This window comes from Molossus molossus, unplaced genomic scaffold (genome assembly GCF_014108415.1).
Source record: "Molossus molossus isolate mMolMol1 unplaced genomic scaffold, mMolMol1.p scaffold_m16_p_7, whole genome shotgun sequence".
In the NCBI taxonomy this organism is placed as follows: Eukaryota; Metazoa; Chordata; class Mammalia; order Chiroptera; family Molossidae; genus Molossus; species Molossus molossus.
The window spans coordinates 95,735,088-95,757,144 of NW_023425401.1; the positions used below are offsets into that span (position 1 = coordinate 95,735,088).

The window sequence follows — 22,057 nt, forward strand, 5'->3', positions numbered from 1 at the left end:
AACAGGGCCCCGTGACTTTGCCCTTCAAAGAGCTCTCAGAAAGCTAGCATCTACAACTGTGGGAAGAAAAACCTGGCCTCACATCTAAGGAGACAGCAATCTAAATGTCAACTGTTAGTGGGTGGAGGAAGATGAGGGGGGGAGGAAGGAGTTAGTTTTATTTCACAGTACCAACATCATGTCAGTTTTGTGGTTTTTTCCCTAGTTCTTCTGAAAGACAGCTTTCCAATTCCTTCAAATGTGTGAAACCTAACCTTTACTTTCTTGCAGGCGACAACATTTGGGTTCTAAATAAAGAGGAACGAATCAATGTTTGGCATCACTCAGAGTCCCACGTCTTGGGGTTAAGAATGCAGCAGCGGGGCCCGGCTCTCACAGCCGAACAGTACTGAGATCCTGGGGTGATTCTCACAAACATCATGGGTTCTGGGGTGCCCGCTTCCCCAGCTCAGGATCAGGCAGTAAGTGACAAGAGCAGGCTTTCGGTCCCACATCACACGTTTTACAAGGCGGTGGGATGCAGGATCTGAAAGCCTGGACAGTTTCCAGGGATTAAGAATCTATTTAAGGACAAGAAACGGAGTAATACATGTTGAAATTAAATTTTCCATTTAAACCATTTTGAATAGAAAAATACATGCAATCTTGCTTACTTTGGTAACTTTTCTTCTAACTTTTAATTGTGGTTAAATATACCTAACACAAAATTTACCATCTTAACCATTTAGAAACGTTCAGTTCAAGAATATAAAGTACATTCACATGGTTGTGCCACCAACCTCCAGAATTCTCTTCATTCTGCAAAGCTGAAACTCCACACCCACGAAAAAGCTCTTCGCTCCTCCCTCTGCTCCCAGCCCCACCCCCAGCTCCTGGCAACCACCCTTCTGCTTCCTGTCTCCATAAATCTCACTACTCTACATACCTCGTGCAAGTGGAGTCCCACAGTATTTGTCCTTTTGTGACTGGCTTATTTCACTGAGCATAATGTCCTCAAGGTTCATCCATGTTGCAGCATGTGTCAGAATATTCTTTATCTTTATTTTTTAACTTTTTTTCCTTTATTGATTTTAGACGAAGAGGGAGAGAGAGCCAGAAACATCGATGAGAGAGAACATCGACTGGTTGCCTCCCGCACGTGCCCCACTGGAAATCTGGCCCACAACCTGGGCATGTGCCCTGACCAGGAATCAAACTGGCGACCTCTTAGTGCATGGGTCGACGCTCAACCACTGAGCCACACCAGCCAGGCTATCCTTCTTTATTAAGGCTGAAAAATATTCCACTGTCTTTATATACCACATTTTGTTTATCCATTCATCTATAGTACACTCGGGTTGCTTTCACTTTTTGGCTATTGTGAATAATGCTGGTATGAATATGAGCACACAAATATCTCTTTGAAACTCTCTTTCAATTCTTTTGGATAAATACCCAAAAGTGGGATTGCTGAAACATATATGGGAGTTCTACATTTAATTCTCTGAAGAACTGCCACACTGTTTTCTCCAGGGGCTGCGCTGTGTCACATACCCTGAGCATCTTCGTCAGTCTCGCTGTGGTCTATCTTTTGACCGTGGCCATCGATTAGGATAAGTGGTAGTTCTATATTAATTTTGTATTTTCAAAGTTTTCCACACTATCCCTGTACTATTTTAATAATTAGAGGAAAACTGAGTGCAATACATTCAACCATTAAAAGTAGTCATGCAAGTATACACTTATTGATACAGAAAGACCTTTACCATGTGGTTTACCTTTTTTATTTTATTTTATTTTATTTATTTATTTATTTATTTTTAATCCTCACCTGAGGATATTTTTCCATTTTTTGTTCAGATAGAGCAGGAGGGAGAGAGGGAGAGAGAAACATCGATGTGAAAGGGACACATCGAGTGGTTGCCACCCGCACGACCAACCAGGGCCGGGGACAAACTGCAACCGAGGTACGCGCCCTTAGCGGGAACCGAACCTGGGTCTCTCTGGACCGCAGGCCAACGCTCTAACCGCTGAGCCAAACCAGCCAGGGCTGGTTTACCTTTTTTAAATGTGGAGATTACTGTAAGAGTTATACAAGACTAAGTTTATCATCATCTATGTTTGGGGATTACATATACCTGTATAATTATAAATGTTTTATGAAATGTTTTACTCAGACTTAGTGGAATGTGAAAAGAAATATAAAAACAATAAACCAGAAAGTTAACAGTAATTACCTCTGGATAGTGGTAATTTAAGTGATTTAATATTTTTTTGTATTTATTTTCTGATCTCTAGCCACTGAATATGCATGTCGTCTATAATAATGAATAACAACAACAAAAGGGGTAATTTCGTAAATATGCTGGGAATCGTCAGGTACCTAAATTACTGTCGGCCGACAAGATGCTGTGGCCATGAACTATCACTCGGATGGCTGTGGACACTCAAGCCCAAATGGGATCCTCTGACTCAGCGCTAATCCCACTGTATAAATTCTACTTTTATTCTCTAAGTGCTTTGAGGGCTTTATTTGGCTAATATTATAATAGATGCTGAAATTCAGAAGTTGAGAGCATGGTAATTTGCCATCTGTATTCTACATCCCCTGAATCAGTAAAGCAGAGACCTAACAAACAGAATATACAATGCCAGTTTCTCATGCTAAACATGCTAAAATACATATGTATGCAACAGATAAGATTTGTAAGTTAAAAAGAGAAAAATGGGCTGAAGATAGCTATTCCAACCAAGCTATATTACATAATATTTTAGTTACTGTCAGATAAGAAATTCTTATACTTTCACATTTTTTGTGAAAACTCTTTTTTATGCTTTGTTATATGCATGTGTGTATGTTTAATGTGTTTTTCTAAATCCTAATCTTGCTTGTCTCCCTGAACTAAAAGAATAAGACAGTATGTCCAAATTTAGGCACAAAGAAGAAAAGAAAAGAATGCTTCAAAGATAAGAGACAAAAGCTGGGGCACAAAGAAAAATGTCAACCAAAGAGTCTTCTACCCACTAGAAACTAGGAAGCCTGACCCTCCACTTCCTTAAACATAAGCACTATTAATCCTCTACACTCCATCCCTGGCCTTCAAATAAGGAGGCTGTGACATCAGAAAAAATGACTCTCAGGAGTACAGCAGATACCCTTAATGATTGAACCGCTCAACACTTAATGACTTTAATTCTGAAATCATCCCCTTTTCATGACGAATGGCTATCCTTCCGTCTCTCTTGGCTTCAGTTCCGCTCAACATGTGTGTCCCACGCCCTGGCCGGTTTGGCTCAGCGGTAGGAGTGGCGGCCTGCGGACCAGAGAGTCCTGGGTTCGGTTCCCACTAGGGGCACATACCCACGTACCCCACCCCCCAAAAAAATTGGGTGCCCTTCATGATGGCTACCAGCCAGTCCCGTGACGTTTCTTTCTTAAGCCATCACCTCTACTCTGGCTTCCCTGTCTACCCATTCAGCCCGGATCCTGGATGAGTCACTGAAGTGATGGATTCATTACATGTTAACTTCCTTTAATTTCTTCTATTGGCATATAGTCATAGGTTAGCCTCTAAACGAAAGGACCAAGAGAAAGGAGAGAACAGAAACGGACCCTTTCCTTAAAATGTCTAACAATCCCAACTGCCTGCTAAACGAAGGACATCCCCTCAGTCCTGCAGCTCTCTAATGCAGCATCCCATTTCACCCCCAGTGAGTTCCCAACCTCCCCAGTGAGCACCAGGGGTTCTGAGAAGTTACATGTGGGTTTCTAGGAAGGCTCGAGTGGGAGCTGAGCAGTCGGGACCAGCGGCTTCACCCAGAGCAGTCCCACTTTTATCTAACGATGGGAAATCGTTCAATACAGTATGCTGCACACGGAAGACATGCTGTTATTCAGCCATTAAAAAACACATTTCAGAAGAACATTTGGCTATCTACGAAAATGTTCCTGATGCTAAACACCATACACAGTGTTATCCAGGTTCCTGAATACGTGCCAGACCCAGGAATAAAAACTGCACAGAGGGAAACACCCCGCAATGTAAAGAGCGACTGCATGAGAATGACGGATGGATGAGTGCCTTTTAAATTTTCTTCTTTCTATAAATAGTCATTTTTAGACAGGTTTATTAATCTTTTCTTTGACATTTTTTTAATGTTTCTTAATTCTTTCTTTTTTTTTTTAAATCCTCACCCGAGGATATTTTTCCATTTTTTGTACAGATAGAGTGGGAGGGAGAGAAAGGAAGGGAGAGAGAGTGAGAAACATCGACGTGAAGGGACACATCGAGTGGCTGCCACCCGCACGACCAACCAGGGCCGGGGACAAACTGCAACCGAAGTACGTGCCCTTAGCGGAAACTGAACCCGGGTCTCTCCGGACCGCAGGCCGACGCTCTAACCGCTGAGCCAAACTGGCCAGGGCTTAATTATTTCTTTTCTTAAAAAAAAAATTGTTCCCCAAAGCTCCTGCCCTGTGTTTTCCCCTTTCTAAAGCCCAGAAACTGACCTGTCCAATAGTCCTGTTTTGCTGGAGACGTTGCAGACTCACATCTGGTGGTCTCCAGAAGCACAGAAACAAGCTAGGCTGCTGGCCCAGCCTTTTCAAATAGGGTTAAATCAAAAGGGAGGAAGGAGGGACACGAACACCCACACACTCACAACACACAAAACATACCTTCAGGCAATAAGCATGGACCTGTGCCTCTGTGTTGACTTGACCTCAATAACGCGGAAGACACCTGCCTTAACAGGTCCCTCATGGTTAATCTCAGCAAACTGTCAACTACTTGTAAAAGGCAAAAATCAAGGAAATCCAAGAACAGAGAGCATGAATTTTATCAACACTACAAGTTGGCATGGTGCGCTCAGCTTTTCCCAAACATCAGAGGTTTCCTTGTAGACAAGGCAGTTCTACTGTAGTCTAACACTCACCAGGTGCTTTGCCTTTGTGCGGTCCTCCTCACTTGATATCCTCTCACGGAGAATAGCTCTGGTTAACTGCTCATTGGCAAGAGCCCTCTCTCGATCCAGTTCTTTGCTTTGCTTTAGTCTGAAAAGACAAGAAAGGTCTGACTTAGAAGGAAAACATTTTATTAGTTAGCATTATTTTTGATCAAATACTTAAAACGAGAACCAGCTGAAATCTTCTTGACTGTAGTTTAGCAAAGGCAGGTATATTTTCTAGTAAATCCCCATGAAGCCCTTCCCTGAGCATCTAAAGAACAGAATTCAAATACATGAAGTTTATCAATGTGACTGCAAAGCTAGCTTTACAAAGTTCTTACGTAAAACTGAAATCTGCCCTCCAACAAATTCCATCCCAGGTGCCACCATCTGCCCTCTGGAGATGAAAGCAATGAATCTAATTTATAATCTATCTACAAGACAAGCATTTGAAGGTGACCATGTCTTCTCCTCAAAATGGACTGAAATCAGCTGTTTTTTGAACACACAGTAGACACTGCAGGAGTCACTGATGCCCTGTCCTCATGGATCTTACAGGACAGCAGGGAACTAAAGATGTAACTAAGATGTCTTCCCTCCCAGTGAATGACTCCCATTTCCCAACAGTCTTCATATGTAAAATCGGCCAGACCTTTCAAGAGCAGGGCTCCTCACCTCTGGAACCACTCCAATTTGTCCCTGCCTCCAAACTAAATGTAACACCGTGGACATGGTCTAAACAAAACAGCAGAACTGTGCCTCCCAAGACCGGCATACAATGCTAATTCTATTAATAAAGCATCTGATTGCATTAGGTTTATCAGTAACCTCATCACACAATTAGATCATATTAACTTACAATCCACTAAAACCCCTCATTGTGCATGAAAAAGATAAATTACTTTGGCACTGATCTTCACCAAAGAGCCTGGCACATAAAGGTATTCAGATAAATGAGAGTACATTTCAGTCTAATTTCATGGACAAAGACTTTCTGATTGCCTTTTCTTCTTGGAGAGAATAACCCCTCTATACCATCATATCCCCAAAGATTTAAGCGATGCTTTTAAAATTGTTATGTTGGTATAAGTGAAATTCTCAGTGAAATCTACTTTATAAGTAGAATGATGAGTAACAAGTGAACTCATATTAGTCTATCAAATTTTAGTGTTAAAAAATTCTTGAGCCCTGGCCAGTGTGGCTCAGTGGTTAGAGCATCATCCTGTGGTCAAAGGGTCATGGGTTCGATTCCCAGTCAGGGCACATGCCTGGGTTTGGGGCGTATGGGAGGCTGCCAGTCGATGTTTCTCAAATCAGAGAGAGCTCTCTCTCTCTCTCTCTCTCTCTGTCTCTCTCTCTCTCTTCCTCTCTCCCCCGCCCCCTTTCCTCTTTCTAAAATCTGTGAACATATCATCGGGTAAGGGTTAGAAAAAATGAAAAATGCCTGAGAAGAGCAAAAGAAAATAAGTTTTTGTTACTATTTTAAATTGCTACATCATCCTGATACTCTATAATTCTCAGAAATCAATAATAACAAATAAATCACCTTATAAAATATATTTCAAAGTTATCATGTTTTCCCCCTAAAAATTAAATCTGTGTGTTTTATGTTCTTGAATAAAGATGACTAACAGACACAAATTAAAACCAGCACTTTAACCCTTAAGAACAAGAACCAGACAGAGATGTACACTTTCGCCACTCTTATTCAGCATAGTGCTATAATTCTTAGTCATAGAAACTAGACAAGGGAAAATAAAAGAAATTCAAATTGGAAAGGAGAAGGTGAAACTGTCATTATTTGCAGATGACATGATATTATAGATGGAAAACCCTAAAGACTCCATCAAAAATCTACTAGATTTAATACATGAATTCACCAAAATAGCAGGATACAAAATTAACATCCAGAAATCTATGGCATTTCTTATAAACCAATAATGAACACTCAGAAAGGGAAACTAAAAAAAAAAAATTTCATTTACCATTGCAACAACAAAAAAAGATACCTAGGAATAAATTTAACCAAGGAGATAAATGACCTATTCTCAGAAAACTAGGACACTAAAAAAAGAAATAAAAGAAGATATAAAAAAGTGAAAGCATATACCATGTTCATGGATTGGAAGAATCAACATCTTTTTTTGTTTTTTTTAATCCTCACCCGAGGACATTTTTCCATTTTTGTTCAGATAGACTGGGAGAAAGGGAGAGAGAGAAAGATAGAGAGAAACATGGACGTGAAAGGGACACATCAAGTGGCTGCCTCCTGCACAACCCCAACTGGGGCCGGGGACAAACTGCAACCAAGGTACGTGCCCCTAGCGGGAACCGAACCCAAGTCTCTCCGAACTGTGGGCTCTAACCACTGAGCCAAGCCGGCCAGGGCAAATCAACATCATTAAAATGTCCATACTACCAAAGCAATCTATAAATTCAATGCAGTCCCTTTTAAAGTACCAACGGCATATTTCACAGATCTAGAACAAATACTCCAAAAGTGTGTACGGACCCAAAAAAGACCCCAAATAGCCACAGCAATTTTGAAAAAGAAGAAAGTTGGAGGGATCATAATACTGGATATTAAGTTATACTACATTGTAAAACAAGCACTTTAAAATTCTCTAATGCAAAAGTAACTGCTAGGAAATCTTTCTTCAGCAATAAGAGCAATTACACAAGTCAAATTTCTCTATATCATATCACAATAAGGAAGAAACATCATAATTCCATTCACTGCCTCACTGGACATGCACGTATAATTTCATAAGAGAACAGCAATACTTAGCAGTCCCATCACTTCCCTAGAGGGACAGTTCTAAAAGTATGGTCCACCAACCAGCAGCATCATCCCCTGGGAGCCTGTTAGAAATGCAAATTCTCACACACCACCCGAAACTTACTGGGATCAGAAACTTGGGGTGCCCATAAAACTGTCTTTTAGTGAGCCCTCTAGGTGATTCTGATGTATACTAAAGTTTGTGGGCCCTCAATTACCAAAATGTAGTTTTACCCAAATAAATCCTGGAGATATATAAAAGCAGAGTGACGTCAAATATGAAGTGGTCCACATAAGAATATTGTGCTGATAACTACCAAGGTTATTGAATTGGATTACCAAACTGTGCAGTTAAAGCTTTTTTTCTTTTTAATCCTCACCTGAGAATATTTTTCCATTAATCTTCAGATAGAGTGGGAAAGAGGGAAGGGGGGGGGGGAAGAAACATCAATGTGAGAGGGACACAAAGACTGGCTGCCTTCCACACAAACCCGACCAGGGCTGGGGATGAACTGCAACCAAGGTACGTGCCCTGGATCAAATCAAACCCAGGACTCTTTGGTCCATGGGCCAACACTCTAACCACTGAGCCAAACTGGCCAGGGCCAGTTAAAGCATTTTTATAGGCATTATCACCTGCAAGTAAAAAAATATTATCTATTTTACAAGTGACTTGGAAACTAAAATACTAAAAATTACTATTGTTAATGGATGGCAAGCACTGTGCTCACAAGGCACTTTAGATACATACAGAAGACTTATAAAAAACTATATAAACACTGGCCAGTTTGGCTCAGTGGTTAGAGAATCAGCCTGTAGACCAAATGGTCACAGGTTCCATTCTGGTCAGGGGCATGTACCTGGATTTGCAGGTTTGATCCCTGGCCCCAATTAGGTCGTGTGTGAGGCAACCAATCGATGTGTTTCTCTCTCTGTGTCTCTCTCTCCCCCCCTTCTTCTGTCTCTAATAATCAATGGAAAAATATCCCTGGGTGAGGATTAACAATAACAACAACAAAAAATTATATAAAATAAATTCTATAAACTAGATTTTTCTCATGTCCACATTTGGTATATCACGTTTTTAAATATTTTAATAAACACGTTTTTTTCTGTGTTTACTTGCATATGGCATAAATTTTAATTACACCTAAAGTTAAAAGTGGCTGAACTTTAAGAAATACCATGAAGTTTTGACAAGTTAATTAAAAAGAAGCAAAAAAAAAAAAAAAAAAAAAGACAAGAGCCTTCACTGTTATTATAATAAATACAGGTTATCCCACTTGCAGTATTTGGTACAGATGCACAAACTCTGGAGACTGACTCATGCGTCCAAATCAAGGCTCAACCACTTACTAGCTGAGTTAAGTACTTTAGTTAACCTCCCTGGGCCCTGTTATTCTCAAGAATAAAATGGATTGGTATAATACCAAACTTATAGTGTTCTATACACACAAAGCACTTAGCCCAAGGCCTATAACAGAATAAGTACTCAACACATGTTAGGTAAGTAGCAGTGATAGTAGTACAGTACCCACTATAAGGTCAGAAATAGAGAGAAAGCAGTGATTTTTCTGAAAAGAAGAAAACCTCCCAATTCACTGCATATAGCTTTGTTTTCTCTATCTTTGTATTCCAATTTGCCATCAATAAAAAGTTCTGCTTTCTTTTTATTACCTTCCAAGGCTTCTAACATCAAAAATTGACAATCATGACCTGACCACCCAATCCCTTCCCATGCCTTTCTTTCTTTCCCACTCACCCACAAGCTCCACAAGGGTAAGGACCTGGTCTGCTTTTGTTCACGGCTACATCCCCGATGCTTTTAACAGTGCCTGTCATGGTACGTGCTCAGCAAATCCTTGTCGAATGTACCCGTGCACGGAGGAATGAATGGCATATTCCCACCCTCAGACAGAAATGGAAAAGTAGCTGCAGAAACAGACAACTGAGGGATTTAAGAAACAACCAGACGGGCGAGCTGAGCCCTACAAGGCTGGGCACCAGTGTCCTAAGTGTCACAAGTGTGATCTAGTCCAAGACTACACTAAGCCACGTGAAACAGAAGGGTGATATGATACTTTCAATATAAAAGATATTCCATATTCCATGCGATCAGAGCCTTTGGAATATCAGCACCTAACTGTGCTTGATTCTTGGCTGCAGGGAAGTTGAGCGTGGCATAAAGTGGCTAAAAAGAAAATTATTTCCTTTCTTAATAAATTCTTACAGTTACTTTTATTCATCCTTACAAACAGACCTGCACCTTTAGGAGTCTGGCAGCAGGTCCCAGAGAAAATTCTCATTACCCACCAATAACTTAACTGTATAATTTAATAAACCTCAGTTTTCCCATCTTTAAAATTTGAAGGTTGAAATAAATAAGTACACACACACACACTTATTTATTTATATAAAACTATATATAATCCTAAGGTCCCTTGCAGTTAAACGTTTCACACACACAATGCATTAAATATATTATGCCCCATTCCATAAAAATTCTTGAGAAAGGTGGTGGCAGGGAATAAACAAAACAAAGGAGTATGCGCTCCGAACTGTATCATTTTCTCAGTGGGCACTTGTATTTCTAGTCTCATCCTTAGAGTTTCCTACTACTCGATAAAAACTGTAAGTTAAGTCAGAATAATTGGGCTTCACAAATTCATTCAATATATGATTAGTAGGTGACAGACACTATTCTGGTTGCTGAGAATAAAATGATGAGCAAGAGACAGTCCCTACCCTCATGAAACTCAAACTCTGAAAAATGTGTTATTTGTAAAAAGTGAGGATACTATGTAACTATATGAGTGGGAGCTGGTATCTGAATTGAAATCTGACAAATACTAACTTAGCAACATGGGGAAGGAGAAAGTGTCTTAGCGGAAATATCAGCTGGGCCCAGAATCACTGAATTTTCTCCAGAGTTCTGTAACTGCTGTTTCAAAGACCAAAGTTGGCATATTTGGGTCACAGAGGGAGCTCTCTTGAAACACACACACACACGCACAACACACAATTTTCTTTTTTTAATGTTTCCATTGATTTTAGAGTGAGAGTGAAAGGAAAGAGAGAGAGAGAGAGAGAGAGAGAGAGAGACATCAATGTGAGAGAGAAACATTGATCAGCTGGCTCCCACACGGGCCCCTACGGGAGATCGAACCTGCAACCTGGAAACGTGCCGACCAGGATTTCAACCAGGGACCTTTCAGTGCACAGGATGACTCTCAACCAGGCCACACCGGCCAAGGCAGCACACAAAATTTTTGATATAAATTAGTGCAAGGCTTAAAAGGGTCCATTAAAGCTTAAAATCACCTTTGCAATATTTAGAACATTTTAGAGAACAGTTTTGCTTTCTTTCCAGTTATTTTGAAGGGCTGTCTCACATAAACGGTATAACTAGTTGAGCTTTCCTTTTCACTGTAGAAGTAAAAGAAACAGATTAGAAATTTCTAAATTGTATTACTCCGCATCTCCCCACCCTCCCCTGCTCACGATTCATTTACAGTAATCTTTGCTTCTAATACATTTCCTCTTTCACTGAATCATTTAATGCCTATTTTGCAAAGAACAGCTGCTTATATTCTCAGAAGCTGCCGATTCTTTTCAGAGCTTCCTGTCTGGTGCCCTTGGTTGTAGACACCATCAAGCTATCCTAGGAAAGGTAGAGGTCCGTATGACCGAACAATTTTTCTCTTATTTTGAGCCAAATGAGATGCTCCTGCTTTCTGGGCCTCACTGACAGCATCGCCAGCGCTGGAGCTTTAAGGCAGAGCAGGGTGTTTTGTAAACACTCTGCTAGAGAAAGAAGGCGGAAGCTCTCAGGCTGCCAGGCAGCACTCTCTTCACTGGTAAGGTCCCTGCTAGGTGAACAGAAGGCAAGAGATACAATAAGTCTTTCATTATTAACTTGGGTTTCCAAAGATTTAAGAATTATCTCAAAATAAAACTAAACATGCCAAGTATCTTGGAGAATACATTCTCTTTATTTATTGGCATTTCCCACTTATTATTTCCGATTTCCTAGATTAGTGTTATTCTACATTAAGCCCATAATAATAAGTTTCATTTAAATTTCTTCTTTTAAATACGTATCTCTCCTCATTTAAATTCTCTAGAGTTTTAAGCAAAGTAGTAGGAGTTTAGTGTAAACTTTTCTTATTTGCATTAAGTAATTGGATAGCTTGCCTAAGCTTAATGAAACAAATACCAGTCAGCTCTGCCCTTATACTGCAAGCCCCAGCAACTTAGAATATTCTCAGTCGGTAAGAGATTTAAGATACACCAGCAAAATCAATTTCTAAAAACCAAGGAATTCTCCTTTAATGAATATTATTAGAACATGTTCTTTTAAATGAAAAAAAAATATTATCAATAAGCTACTCATATACATTCAGCTCTCACAAATATCTAGTATATAAAATCCAGTTCTACATATTTTGGTTTCTCCATTAAAAACTAGCCAATACTATTCTGAAGAACCTAGAGCGTTTAAGAAAGTGGGAAGGGAATTTTAAAGATAACTTTAGCAAGGCATTTTTTATATATTCACCTTCGTTAGCTTCCACGGAGGAGGCATTACTATCTCCCTTTTCATTACGTGAGAAAAACTGAGACGTGGATAAGGACACAGGAGACATGAAGCGACCTGATCTGATTTTCAAAGCCATGATCCTTAAACCTCAGAAAGGGTAAACCCCCCCTGGGAATTAGCTCCCAGTACATTACTCAACGTTGTGGTAATATTAGGACAGTTTTAAAACCCTGTATTATTCATAATTATTTTAAAACAAGATCATTTTTTATTTGTTCTCATTATATCCAGTCAGCTTGTCAGAGTTAAAATTATTACCAGCCCTTTTCCAATGTGGTTAACTTTCAATGGTCCTACATGTTTCTCTGAACTTGTATACTGCTCATTTGGTCATTCACAAATACTCAGATTTATCTTCATGCAGGTTGACACATAAGTAATTCTATACAATTCTAGCTTAGAAAATTACTTTATAATTTAATATATAAGGCCATTATATTACTGCAGGAAAGTTGATATGAACCTCAGATAATGGGTGAGAATAAATGGGAAACTGACATTGTTAGAGATAAAGTGATTTGATGAAATGATTTATCTAAAATTGAACTATGACCATTATATACAGATAATATCTGCAAAGAATTGGAATGTACTTGACTCAGAAAAACTGCTTCAAACACTGGAAAAGAAAAATGAGGGACTACAACCTCAGAGGTCATTTTAATGCTAATGATGAATTTTATTTTAATGCATCATACTTTGTCAGAACATGCTGAACTAGCATTCAAAATACTGTTTACTATTCATTTTTTAAACAGAAAAGCTGAACTGGTAATTCAGCAAACTAATTATAAGACAATTAAAAATAATGACAGAATAAATATACAGCTTTCTATTAATAAAACCTTACAAAAATAAAACTACATAGCAAGCTTAATACTTCTCAGATCAAATTATTTAAACTCCTGGAAGGAATGTATGTCTATTGAGATTCTAAAATAAATACATAAGACATACATTAATATAGCCATATTATATTCATTTGTCATCTCTGTATCTATATATAACATCTATATGTGTAACAGATAAAGAGTTAGCATTTATTCATGCTTTTTTTGTGCCAGGTACAGTTCTAAGCACCTGACAGGTATAACTCATTTAATCCTCACAACAGCCTTATCAAATTGATTACTGTATATCAGATGAGGAAGCTAAGGTACAGAGAAGCTATGTAAAACCCGGGCTTACCGAAGTTATAAGCAATTTGCCCAAGGTCACAAGGTTAGTGAGCAGTGTAGCCAGACAACCTGACCTTGGAGCCTGCAGTCTTACAGAAGATACACACACACACACACACACACACACACACACACACACCCCAGAATGTGAGCCATGGGGTAAGAACTTTGTCTTACGTGCCACTGTAGCCCAGACACTAAAAAGTACCTGGCTTTTGGCAGGCATTCAATAAATATTTTTTAAGAAAGAATACAGAGTTGATACTATGGAACATAGGTACTCTTTATATAATGGTGACTTAGCAATAACTAACTAACAGTCTTGGAAAGTCAAATAACTACAATCTAGCTAACCATATAGTAAATCAGTATTATTTAACCAGCACTATGACCTGGTTCCGAGTATAGCCAAGAAGACATTTATTTTGGTCATCTATGCTTCTACATAAATATCATTTAAAATGTCATTCAGCATTTAATAAGAAAGGTTTCCTTCCTTTCTACAAGATTAAAAACAAGTGATTTTGTTTTCATTCACACTAAAATTTAGTCACAATCTGGAGATTTTCCCGCAAAGCTTCAAAATGATGCCGGAGGAAAGAAAACTCAGCCCATGACTGGAAGTCCATGGCTATTATTAGGGATCACCCATAGCCATAATCCAACAAGTCTCATCTCCCCGTTCTAGGTGATCACCTACCACGTACACGTAGCATACTGCTTTGTACCTACAGTACTCATTTCAGTTCTCACTGGGGGAACAAGTTCTACCCCTCTTAGATTTTCTGGGGCCATGTTCCTACCAAATACACTCTCCTACTGCACTGAGAAATGCATTTATATTTGAAAAGAATTCTGATTTTAGTTCTCAAATTATGTCACCATATCCAGGGCCCATGCACCACTGTCTCCCTTAGGAATTCTCAGCTAAACTCCTAAAATCCACAACACTAAAGTGCCTCTTCTACAAGAAGGCCCTATGGTTGCTCCTTTAGTAAACCTTGACTGAATATTTAGAGACATCTTAAACCACAATAATCATCTTTTTATCTTAAAGTATTCATCAACTGTCATAATATTCAAAATACAACTTAACAATGGTAGTAGGAGTGAGGCGGTAGAGATACACACTATTAAATTGTGCCATGTCAGCAGAGCTTGAAAATAAACTGTTTTATATAAGTAGTGGAAGGAAATGCCCCTACATGACCTGTAACTACTAAAGACTTGTCTAGTAAGTATCTGTGCCCCTCCCCCTTGCAAACACCCACTGCATGGAGCTGCAGCTGCACATTTACTAAGATGCTGGAGGAGGACAAAGCTTAGCGTCAGCTGGAGGAAAAAGGAACTAAGGTCAAATGCAGGTATCTCTGGGGCAAATCCCTTTTATTGGTCCAGTTTGGCAAGCCACCGAGGACTCTGGCAAGCAATGGCCCCTTCAGCGATGGGCAGCTTCAGCCAGGACAGGTGACATTGAGAGACAGTTTCCTTCTGAAGATAAGAAGCTAGGACAATATTTCTGGTTCTGGGAATCTTAGTATCCTTATGTGTACAGCATCTTGGTACCTTAGAATTACAGTATCTTAGTATCCTTATGTATAGAAAACATACATCGTGCCTTTCACCAGTGTTTTGCACTTATGTTTCCTTTTCATAAGGAACACATTTTTGCCAGGACACATATTTTAAAAATATGTCCTTAGTAAATTGGTAAGTCTTAGGAAACTTGGCTAGAGAGAAACAGAGAGAGAAGACATTATCATTCTCCATTCTAAGACTTACAGAGAGGAAAGAATCAATACTTCTATTTCAAAGGACTTTCAAGCTTGAACCAAAACACAACCTCTCCCCCTCTACCTGCATTATCCCTCTCAGACATACACACCATCTAAGTCACTCCATCTTCTCTTATGGTAGAAGCTTTAAGGTTAAAGCTTAGCAGATTCCCTCATCAAGGCCAGAGTAAACATTTTTAAGGAAAGAATGATTACACAACTTCCTTTATTTTTTTAATCAAGTGGTCTTTGAATTTCTAATCGTTTTTCATTCATATATGGAACTGCTCATTTGACTGATGCATAAAGGTTAATGACTGTTGTCCTCTATAAACTGTGCTCGTTATCATTACATAATTGTGCTTCTTTATTTGTTTTTGTTTTTTTTAATTTTTTAATCCTCACCCAAATATATTTTTCCACTGAATTTTTTAGATGGAGTGGGAGAGAGGGAGGGAAAGAGAAGGAGAGGGAGAGAGAGGGAAAGAGAGAAAGAGAGAAGGGAGGGAGACATCAATGTGAGTGAGACACATCGACTGGCTGCCCATAATTGTGCTTCTTTATTCTTTTAGTGCTTATAACCTTCGACTATACCTTTTCTCATACTTCTTTTTATTTGGTGTAGCTCTGCCAATCCAATAACTTTTAACCTTTATTAAGGTGAAAACAAATTACTTTGTTTTAAGTGTATGCCACAGAAATAATACATTGCTCTTGGTGAGTGCGTGATGTGTGTTTTCACATAATCTGGCAGCCTCGCTCTTTAAATGGCATTTGTAGCCAGTTACAATTATTAACAGCATAAAAACTGATACACTTAACTTTATTTCTTCCATTTTATATTATGTGTATTACTCATTTTATCTCTTTTTTCCCCTTCCTTGTTTCCCAGTTATATCACATTACTAGACATTCTCTTCCCCTCTCAAAAAGTCCTTGGTATTTTTCCATGGGGTTAGTGGTCATTCTCTTCCTGAACATCCACAAACACTTTTTCCCCTACTACTGTTTAAAAACACAATTCCTACTATTTTCTCAACCACTGCACTCTGCAAACTCAACAAGATGGTATCATCTGAATACTCTGACTTTTCCCTCCAACCCAACTCTTAGCTAAGAAAGAGTTCAGTACCTTTAAATGCATACAATTCTCAGGTTTCCTTTTCAAGGACTTCTCTTCAATCTCAAGAATCCTTGTTAGTACCTTCACATGCTCCCAGTCTATCACTCGTGAGCACAATGCAAACACTATCTTCAAGGGTGCTTCTGCTCCTCTCCGCGATTCTCTATATTAAGATCTCTGTTGTAATTAATATGTAATGTTGTTAAAATTATTTTTTTAAGCATTTTCCTAAGATGGGGCACCCTGTCAGATATTTAATTATGACTCCCAGCATCACCCCCGCCCCTTCTATCCTCTGCTTTGTGATGTGGAAGCTGGGAATCTCCTAACCACATCTGCTTTGCAGCTGGGTCCCTGTTAGGCTCCACCAACAGAGGGAGCCAGAGGGAGACTGCGAGGCAGGAGAAAGGAAAAGCAGCTCTCGGGTTTGCTGTCTAAGCCTTTCAGCATCACTCAGGCCTCACTGCTTCACACCAGCAGCAGAACTTTGTTCCTGCAACAGCAGTTTAATCCAGTCTGCAGTTTGCCTACACTTGTAAAAGCAACTTCAATGCACCCGGCACTCTGGAGACACCAGCCCTAGCCACTGGTAGGCTTCTCAGATCCCTGGCCAAGCCTCCAAGCTCAGAGACAGGAAGGAATCCCACCAGCTTGGAGGTACCCCTCCTCAAATATCTGAGCTTCAGTTCCAGAGCCCACCTCTCCCTCCAAACTTCAGTATCTTAACAACTCCTACTGCTCAGAGCTGCGCTGTCCAGTCCAGTCGCTACTACGCACATATGGCTATGCCGCCCACGAAACACAGCTGTCCGAGCTGAGATGTGCTGTCAGTAAAAAATATACACTGGATTTTTTCTAAGCATGAAAATAGAAATGCAATAGATCTTGTTAATAAATGTCATATAGATTACATGTGAAAATAATATTTTGGATATACTGGGGAAAATAAAATATCTTTGAATTATTTTCACCTATTTCACTTTACTTTGATGTGGTTACTAAAAAAATTAATTACATAGATGATTCAGATTATATTTCTATTAAACAGCACTGCCTTAGTGTTGTGGGTAGGTAGGATTTTTTTGCTTTTTCAGCTCGAATACCTCGTTAACAATTCTTATATTAAATTCTCTTTATAAAAATAACTGATGAGTTTTGTCTCCTTAATGGATTCTGGCTGCTAGCTGATAACATTAACAAATTCTCTGAATCCTTGCATATCTCTAACTCTCTTTTTCACCCTGACAGGTAAAAGAGAGCTCAACACAGAATTTGGGGATTTTAGTCCTCCTTCTCGGGAATCCCCAGACGTCATTAGACCACCTAGTTTCCAGTTTGGCAGTAGAAAAGCCTAAACCCAGACTGATCCCACTGCCTTTATAAGTTGGTGGTTCTTTCCGTCGAGAAGCTTGTAAGAGTTTCTCTCTATCCTCCAGTTCAGAAACATTAGCAGCCTAGGAGTAGGCTGCATCTTTTTTCACCAGTCCCTCCTAGGACAGGCCTTCCCATTCGCAGGTGCCAGTCTTTCTTCAGCTCAGTAAAATGTTTTGTATCATTTAACAATCACCACCCCTCTATCTCTTCCCTTTATCTCCATCTAGAATTTAGTGTAGCTCATCAGCTATCACGTGCATGGGCTTATTTCCCCCATCCTTCAATATCTATGAAATCGAGATGCCTCTTAAAATGAATGTGTCTTACAATCAAGTGGCAATGGTTGCCAATGTTACAAACATCAAAAGCACCACTGAAATAGTATAACAGTTCTTGCTCGAAGCACCTTTTCTGAATGCTATTCTCATCTATTTTTCTCCCTGGCTGGGACTTCTTTTCATCTGCCTACTCATCCGGGTTCAGGCCTAGCTGCCAAGCTGTCTTAAGTGGAGGTACCCACTGAGTGACCCAGTGGTATACTATGAGCTGATACGTTTTCAGCCCCTTGTCAAGGGAACCAGGAGAAAGACTCCCCGTTCCTGCCTCTCAACCCCCACCCAGCCAGACCAGTTGACAGCAACATGGAAAGCAAAAGGTCCTCTGAGGAACATCCAGATAGACCAGGACCAGCTCTGGTGATCCTTGCGCTTTGCCGAAACTAACCCACTGGCTCACACCCATCCATCAGATGCTCTTCTAAGAAAAATCAGCTGGAAATTAGACTGAAATTGAAATGAGAAGACAGTGGAGATGCTTTCAAGGATCCAACTCCCGAGAATCCTCTCCACTTAAAAAATTTCTGATATCTTTGTTTTTCTTAACATTAAGGGTTAGTTAAAGCATTTTAGGGCAGAGTTGACTTTTTAAAAAAGTGCTGAACAGGGCAATCTAGGGCATTGTACTTTAATTCTTATGGAAATAACTTCCTTGTATTGTCTTTTCACTATAAGCTGCATTTTCCCAAAAAGAAACCTTGAGGTATAACATAGCCCCCTGTTCTACAAGCACTGGGAAATCTTCCTAGATATACATAAAGGGTGAGAACTACTGACACCCAAACCCACCCAAATGCGAGCAGTGTTACATCAGGACAGAACAACACGGTCCAGTTTTGCAGCTCACTGATAACGAAGAGGAGTAACTGAAGAGCAGGTCGGAGGAATCACAGAGACTGCCTACACTGCAGAGCACTGCTTTGATTAACTACTGCCCAGAGGTAATCTCAAGAACAACTCGATGGCAAGCACCTTCTCCGTACCGCTGGTGAGACGCACAGTCGACGGGCATAAAGATCAGCCTGGCTGAGAGAAGGGCGACATCCTCTTTGGAAAGCTGCGAGTGGAATGAAGTTGTATGTGAAGCAGGCACAACCCACCTCCAACAGCGTATGCTGCAAAGCCAATTTTGTTCTCAGAAGACTATTTGAAACCCACTCCAACAAGAGGGTATGCAGCCTCTTAAGAATCAAAGTTTACATCGCTGATCACAACCACAATTGTTATTATTGGCCAGTTAAACATAGGCCTTGGGAAAGAATACCTATCAGTCTCACTTCTGAGGAAAGATGGCCCTATATTTTCACTTCAGCTCCTCTGTAACCTCAAAGAAATACCACAGAGTGGAAGGGCTCAACCCCAGACCAAGCTCATCTTCTGTGAAAAGTAACCCGGTCTGCACAGGAAGTACGACAGACACCAGCACCCACCACGCCTGCTCCACAATGCAGTCTCCCAGATAACAGAAATCAATTTCCAGGCCTCTCTGACACTATTCATCAGCTAAAAATCCATTCCTTGGCAGATGTTTTATTTCTATGAAATCAAACAAATTCTAAAGAAAAAAACAAATCTAACAAAAATCCACTGATTTGAAAGCCACACTAAGCAGCATACTGGAATTCACTTCATTTTCATCTTAAACATAAAATGAGATGGCAGAAACATGTATCAAAAGAGCAAAAAATGTGAAGATTTGTATGATTTTACCTAATGTCATTTTAGGGTAACTCCTGTTCGTTCCCTTACTTGATATTTTCCATCTCTGACTCAAAGGTTAAATCATAGACGTACTTTAAGGAATAAGAATAACCCTTCAGAATTCACATCAGTGACAAAAATAAAACAAATGAATAGAGTCACCTGAAATGAAAATGCACATAAAAGCATTTTTTGTGAATTTAATATAAAAGCCACAGTGTGAGAACACAGAATTGGCCCGCGGGAGACAGTGTAACATCTAGCCCTGCTCCAGAGAATGTACCATGAATCCCAATTCTTTCCAACAGAAGGCATTCAGACCCATGTGGTCCTTTCCCTCTCTATTCCACTTATTTTTAGTACTGAAGATTTTAACATACAATTTATTCCATTTAAATGGAAAATATGCAAAATAGTCAATAATATTATAGCTACCATTTGTGAAGTACTCCTTGTGCCAGGTATTTTATAATTTATTTTTTTCTAGAGAGAGGGAAACATCAATGTGAAAGTGAAACACTGATCAGCTGCCCCTGCGTACCCCCCACCAGGGATCAAGCCCACAACCTGGGCATGTGCCCCCACCAGGAATCAAACCAGCAACCCAACCAACTGAGCCACAACAGGTATTGTGCCAGGTATTTTAACAGGTGTTTTACATAAGTTATTTCATGTAATCTTCACAAAAAAATCCCACAGAGAGTACTTGTTATCACTGTTCAGAGCTAAAAAAAAAAAAAACCAAAGCAGAGAGAGGTAAATAAGTTGCTCAAAATTACGTAGAAAAATATGTGATGGAATTTGTAGTCTGGATTTAAAACTCCAAAATCCATGTGCCAGTCACTATGCTACATGTTCTTGATTGCTTAGCTGAAACCACAAGGTAAAACCTTCTGTGTTCTGATTCAAATACTAATGTACACGTCCAGTCTTTCTGCCCTCCCTTGACAAAGCCCTTCTGCCCTTCGTCCACTTGTGCGGGACACACTTGTCCTTTGCTCGGCCCTAAAGCATCTGCAAAGGCAGACTCAGGCACTGCTATCACATGGCCAGGAGAGGCTAGCTGACGGGGGATAGTGTGCCTCCGCCCTTTCCTTTTTTCACTCAGACTCCTGAGGCTGAGACATCTTGCCACAGCACTATTCCAAAGGCACAATCTGCATATAAAATTACATTAAGTGAAGATGCATATACTAAAGGTGATAGTCACAATGACTGTGACTACAAAACACCATGTATAACATGATACAAATATTTTTAAAGGTTCATATTAGGTCATTTTCCCTTCAGTTACTAAGGCTGAGAAGGTAATAAAGAAACATTTCAGGGGCTTTGTAAAGGTACATATGCCAATGCAGTCCCCCCAACTCAGCATTTAAGAGACGGTGATGCTCCCAAACCCCTTCCGTAACCAGCAATGGAATCTAAGTGGGAAGGAAAAGGAACTGGGATGGTGGCACGAGGAGGGCGTATGCTCACCAGACTTTTGAAATGGGCTCCTTACTATGGGGCAGCCTTGCAAGAAAACAGTCGCTGTGTCACTGGAGAAAGGAATGGCAACAATAGTTAAAAACATCTGGGGTATACTGCCTACATGTTACAACAATGTCTAATAATGTGAAAACATCAAAATCACTAGGCAAACTGCATCTACTTATACAAATAAAACTATTTCCACGATGTTAACAATAATTTCTAAATTTCCACTGCATTACTGAGCAGCTGAGGTGTTTCAGTGAAGCGATATCAGCGACTGACACAGTGCTCCCATCCCACGCAGAACGAACCGTATTAGCTAAACTAACAAAATGAATAATTTATCCATCAGCCAGCAGGAATCCACTAAGCCACCTTCGTTATTTACTTCACAATACCCATTTCTATCATTTTTTAAATAACAGCTGTAGGTATTCAAGATGAGCCCACTGGCTACTTACACAGTTTCTGATCTACAGATCACAGGAAAATTAATTAATTCTCCATTCAAAAAAAATTCTATGTAAGCAAATATGTTTTAAAATCAACCTACATTCTTTTACCGAGTTCCTTCATTAAGTTGCAACCTATTAAGTGTCAATAATCACTAATGTATAATATATCAATATAGCCATAATCAATATAATCAATAAAGTTCATAGGCTATGTTATTGCCACTGCACAAAAACCAACATACTGCCTCATCGATAGTGTATTTTCATACCTTTTGCTACTTGAATTTTCCTTATTGTACCAGAAAAGTGATTTCTTTAAAAAAGAAAGAACAATT

At 39.6% G+C, this 22,057-nt stretch overlaps 1 protein-coding gene across 2 annotated transcripts in view; it reads right to left on the reverse strand.

Moving 5' to 3' along the window:
* The window catches only part of CHCHD3 (coiled-coil-helix-coiled-coil-helix domain containing 3), a 306,949-nt gene that overhangs the window by 178,474 nt on the left and 106,418 nt on the right, over positions 1-22,057 (reverse strand). For both annotated transcript variants that reach the window (XM_036246997.1, XM_036246996.1), the window contains exon 4: positions 4,915-5,032. In XM_036246997.1, coding sequence (XP_036102890.1) covers positions 4,915-5,032 — 118 coding nt within the window. The remainder of the gene's footprint in view (positions 1-4,914; positions 5,033-22,057) is intronic.